The 6,042-nt window shown below is 45.1% G+C and overlaps 1 protein-coding gene across 1 annotated transcript in view; it reads right to left on the reverse strand.

Annotated features, from left to right (window-relative positions):
• LOC126395947 (uncharacterized) overlaps positions 1-3,008 on the reverse strand; it is an 82,251-nt gene extending 79,243 nt beyond the window's left edge. The window contains exons 1-3 of the mRNA XM_050053750.1: positions 2,903-3,008; positions 558-720; positions 336-448 (exon numbers count right to left, since the gene is read on the reverse strand). Coding sequence (XP_049909707.1) covers positions 336-448; positions 558-720; positions 2,903-3,008 — 382 coding nt within the window. The remainder of the gene's footprint in view (positions 1-335; positions 449-557; positions 721-2,902) is intronic.
• Positions 3,009-6,042: the final 3,034 nt, after the last annotated feature.

Genomic DNA, 6,042 nt, shown 5'->3' on the forward strand with positions numbered 1-6,042 from the left:
TCATGATTTGCATATTTTAAGTGCTTTGGGGGGGGGTTGTAAATTATTTCAGGGTCCAATGAGTCAGAATAGCAACATGATTCAATATTTTCATGTGTAAACTTCATAATAAATCTCTAGCTGTTTGGGGCCCAGGTGTATTGGTCAGGATCTAAGGAAGTGTTGTGTTGAGCATGAAGTTGTTTGTATGAGCCGTTCTCCAGAAACCTACAAGCTGCAATACCACAGGCCCAGCAAGCGGCCTGTTCTGAACACACGTGTTTTGACTGACCTTCATCATCACCGTCATTATTATTGTCAATGGGTGAAGAATCATCATCATTGATTAGTTGTACCTGTGTCACATCTCGGCACTTTGCAGTGCTCCCAGCGGGTTTCAGAGTCAGTGGTGTAACACCAGGGCATCTTCTTATTGTCAGGGTTACGACAGTAGTTGTTATCCAGGCCTCTGACAAATGACAGACAGTGAGAATGATGAACACAGGTCAACTCAACAATAAAGGCAACAGACCATATGTCTCTCTTTCATGAAAAACAACATGTTTCAGTTACAGTACTTGTCGGGGTAGTTCTCTGGCGTTCTGTCATGTTGGTGAGGCGTCTGAGCCGACCAGCTCTGGCATGTTTTGCCAGATTCAGTCACAGCAATCCTGCCTCGGTACATTACACCATTACCAGTGGCACAGGTCATCTCTGGGACGATGGTGGGAGGCTTGGATGCTGAGCACAGAGGATGAGACAGACTGGTTGTAGAACTCAGAGACAATACAAGTGAAGTAGTGGCACTTTAAAATCATGTCAAATTACAAAGTAAAACTAACTGTGAAAATAGTGATTACTAAATTGCTGCTGAATGAATAAGAATAGAATCAGAAATACTTTATTTATCCCTGAGGGGAAAATGTGAATATATATTTTCATATACATATAGACATAATGAGCCCACAGTGACACTGGGCCTAACTACACCAGTAAGGTACATTTATATATTTTGTTATATGTCAGCCTGTCGACTATTATTTTACTGTAACATATGACACCAAACCATCTACATTTAATGCAGCACTTCTGATCACACCTATGACAGATATAATAACAGACATGATTCTTGGACTTTTACTGCACACGAGACTAAAACTATTAAAATGGTGGATGTATTGTGGTGTTTCAGCCAACAGGTGTCACTGTGTTTACTGTGTTTGATGCTGTGAAGCTTTGAATCTTTCTCAGCACGAACAGAAAGACAGCTGCAAAGCTTCATAAGGCTTCATTCAGCTATCACTACAAAACAACCACCATCAGACGTGAAACCACCACAAAGACACTTCTGATAATCTGTCTGTTACTCACCATCATATATCAGATTAATCCACTGACAACAAGATGAACAACATGGCCGCTGTCTTGTTAGGTTGACACACTTTTTTTACCTTAGTGTGAAACACGTAGTGTTTCCTGTGACTGCTTTACAATAAAAGCCCCCCTGTGTTTGTCCAGCTGAGGTGTTTGTCCAGTTGAGACTTTCTCACAATCTGCCCAGAGACTGTCAAAATTGTCTCACACCTCTCCTCCACCCGCACACTCAGCACCAGCTCTCCCCAGGGCTGTGTGCTGAGCCCCCTCCTCTACTCTCTCTATACATATGACTGCACTCCGTCCCATCCAACGAACACNTCTGTGTGTGTGGTATGCTGGCTCCAAGGCAGCTGACAGGAAAACCCTCCAAAGAGTGATCAACTCAGCTCAAACAATCATTGGTTGCCCTCTGCCCACACTGGATGACATATCCAAATCCCGCTGTCACAACAGGATCACATCCACAACAACAGACCCCTCACATCCAGCCCATCACCTGTTTGAACTGATGCCCTCCAGGCGGCGCTACAGGTCAATTAATTCACACACCTCCAGACTCTGCAATAGTTTCTACCCCTGGGCCATAAGAACTGCCAACAAACACATGGAGACAGACACACACACAGACAGACAGAGACACACACGGAGACAGACACACGCACACACACACACACACACACACACACACACACATGGAGACAGACACACACACACACACACACAAACACACACAGGAGCAATCATGAACTTATATTTATATTTATTGCTAAATTGCACAACTGTGTCTGTTTTATTTATTGTTTTTTATAGTAGCAGGTGTTTTATGTCATGCATGTTTTTATTGTCTTCTTTTGCACTGTGTGGGCTGAGCACCCATAATTTCGTTGTACCCTGTACAATGACAATAAATTCTATTCTATTCTATTCTTTTAATGTGAAGCAACAGCAACAAGACATGTTGCGTAACTTTCAGCAGCTCTGATCAGGCTGCAGGAGAGTGAACAGGAAACATCGAGGCTGATACCAATCAGATGTTGCATCACACGCAGCATCGTTTCCTACACATCTGTCCTGAGTCTGAATCTATGGCCGACTCCCCCACTACTGATGAGAACCACTGCACAAACAGATCATTACTTCAGTTATACTAATTCATACATTTATTGGATGTTGCAGAAATAAAACTGGACTAAAAATAGATTCAAAAGCTAAATAAAGTTTTTGTCCAGTGAAGATGATCGTCACACTTCTCTGAAGTTCATTTCTGTGAAACTGATAAAATCAGATTTGTGCAGCCAGTGTGTTCTTCTTATTTCGGGCAGTCCCACTGACTGTTTAAGTGAGGCCTGTACATGAACCGATTGGTCCATCTGAGATAGTCACTGAACATAAACACACTGATTGGATGTCGGATAATAGATTAATAACTGACTGAAAGAAGAACAGAATAAAACTTGATGTTGGTGTGTGTGAGCAGTTTGTTCTCTGATTTAAAGGTTCAGTACAAATATTAATAATAACACATCATCTTTAAGCAGAGTCCTACCTGAGCTCCAGAGCACCAGCACCAGCACCAGCACCAGTACCAACAAGTGATCCATGTTCAGGTGGACCGTCTGTCTTCCTGTGTGTCCGCTGTCCACTCTGATCATCACGTTATGTCCTCAGTGTGTATCTGCGCACAGGAAGAGGTGGAGCTTTACTGAAATATATCTGTCACATCCTGCCTCTCTGACCTCTCTACAGCTACTTTTCGGGCCTTTATCAACCCCCCACCCCCCGCACCCTCTCCCTCCCCACATCCACTTCATCCACCACACTGAGTACCGTCTCAAACCAACTAGTCAGGAGAGGAAGTGAGTTATAAAACCCTCCAACAGTGAGCCTGCGTCAGTGCTGACTTACTGACCATGTGCAACACCATATCTACCTTATTCTAAACATGTGAAACACACCACCTGTTACACCTCAGATAGTAAAACATGATACTATCTCTGTCATTTCTGACAGCCATCTCAAAGTACTGTCTTACTATGTCAGCATATTGTTAAATTTAACAGAAAGTGAGCTAGCTTACAGTAACATCTACTCCTTCCAAAAGATTAATTTTAGCTTACAATGACAACATTGTGGGTTTACCTCAGTGTCTCTTCTCCTTTCTCCGATCCAAAATGGTGCTCCGTGGTCGGCGACACAGTGGATCTCTCTGAGTCAAGCTTTATGTAGTTATCATTCTTGGATTAACGTTACTGTCTTTTCGTGTTCGCTATGTCAGAGCCAATGTTAAATATGACCGTGAGACTCTGTTACAACTCGATGAGTTGAGTCAGAGGATTTTTCGACACTAATATCCTCAACACCTTCCCGGACCTACAGCTTCACGCTGGACCTACAGCTTCACGCTGGACCAACAGCAAGCCGAGCCGCAGAAGGGGAACTTCCTGGCGCCTGGAGGCCGATGAGGAAGTGAGGCAGGCGGGGAGGAGTAGAGCGGAGACTCCGCCGACTGGTTAGGAAAGGACGGCTAACTCTTCCGGTCATACTCTTCGCTAATGTTCAGTCTCTGGCAAATAAGATGGACAATCTACTCAGTCGGATGGCTACTCAGAGGTATATACAGGACTGCTCTGTGTTATACTTCTGTGAAATGTGGCTCGGACAGCGGACCCCCAATGAGGCAATAACACCGGCAGGCTACAATGTTTACAGAGCCAACCACAGCGCCGTGGACTGTGGAAAAACTGGCGGGCTAACTCCCCCTCGGCTAACGAGGACAGTGTACTCAGAGAATTGTACAATATGATTAGCAGACATGAGAAAGCATATCCAGATGCTGCTGTCCTTATACTGGGAGATTTTAACAGATGTGACCTCAGGAAAAGCATCCCCAAGTTTCACCAGTTTGTCAATTTCCCCACCAGGGGAGATAACATCTTAGACAAATGCTATAGTAACATTAAAAATGCTTATACTGCTGTCGCCAAGCCGCATTTTGGAAAATGCGACCACCTTGCTATCCTGCTATGGCCCACCTACACCAAGAGGCTCAAAGCAGACCCAGTCACAGTGAGGACTGTGAGGATGTGGACTGATGATGCACTGGCAGAGCTGCAGGGCTGTTTGGAGGCCACAGATATGAACATTTTTAAGGAAGCCAAAGATAATATACACAAATACACAGATACTGTTAGCAACTACATTGACTGGTGCACTTCAATCTGCATCCCCACCCAGACTATTTGTGTGTTTCCCAATCAGAGGCCCTGGTTTAATGCGGATGTACATAATAAGATCAGAAATCGGTGCACAGCTTTCAAATCAGGAAACATCATGGAGTACAGGCAGGCCCGATACGACCTCCAAAAATCCATCCGGGCTGCAAAGAGGACATACACGCAAGGACTTGAGAGCCGCTACAGGGAAAATAACACTAGGAGCATGTGGCAGGGAATCCAATCAATCACCAACTACAGAACATCTGCAAACAGAACTGTGTCCGGGGACGCCTCTCTACCAGACAGCCTCAACAGTTTCTACACCAGGTTTGACCAACACAACAGAGACACTCCCCAAAAGGCCCCCTGTGACCCTGATGAGAATGCACTCCAACTGACGCACACACAGGTCCTTGGGGCTCTGAGGCAGGTGAACCCCTGCAAGGCAGTTGGACCTGACCGTGTGGCACAGAGAGTCCTGAAGGCCTATGCAGAACAGCTGGCGGAGGTGTACACAGACATTTTTAACTCCTCTCTCTCACAGGAAACAGTCCCACGCACCTTTAAGTCCTCTGTTATTGTGCCAGTTCCCGCTCCCACCACAATGAATGACTTCTGACCTGTTGCACTAACTTCAGTTGCCATGAAGTGTCCTGAGAAGCTGGTGTTAAAGCAGAATAAGCTCTGTGGTCCCAGACACAGTGGACCCCCTCCAGTTTGCCTACCACTCAAACAGGTCAGTGGACAACGCAGTGGCACTGGCACTTCACTCCATTCTGCACCACCTGGACTCCCCCAGCACTTACGCATGGACACTGTTCCTGGATTACAGCTCCCCCTTTAATACAGTCAGACCAATGAAGCTGACTGCCAAGCTGGCAGACCTGGGAGTACCAACACCCACCTGTAACTGGATCCTGGACTTCCTCACAGACAGGCCGCAGGTGGTGAGGATGGGAAAGAAGGTCTCTGCTGAGCTCACAGTGAGCACAGGAACCCCCCAGGGCTGCTGTCTCAGCCCTTAACTCTTCTCAATATATCAATCAATCAATCAATCAATTTTATTTCTAAAGCCCAATATCACAAATTACAATTTGCCTCACAGGGCTTTACAGCATACGACATCTCTCTGTCCTTGTGACCCTCACAGCGAATAAGGAAAAACTCCCCAAAAAACCCTTTAACGGGGAAAAAAACCGGTAGAAACCTCAGGAAGAGCAACTGAGGAGGGATGCCTCTTCCAGGACGGACAGACGTGCAATAGATGTCGTACAGAACAGATCAACATAATAAATTAACAGTAATCAACAGTAATCAGTAAGACAGAGAGAGAGAGAGAGAGAGAGAGAGAGAGAGAGAGAGAGAGAGAGATGCAGGTAATGACAGTAGCTTACAACAACATTATTGAAAGTAATAATATTATAGTTATAGTTCTGGCTACTGTGGTACAATATGTTGAAAGTATGTATTA

The sequence above is a fragment of the Epinephelus moara genome, chromosome 9 (genome assembly GCF_006386435.1).
Source record: "Epinephelus moara isolate mb chromosome 9, YSFRI_EMoa_1.0, whole genome shotgun sequence".
NCBI lineage: Eukaryota > Metazoa > Chordata > Actinopteri > Perciformes > Serranidae > Epinephelus > Epinephelus moara.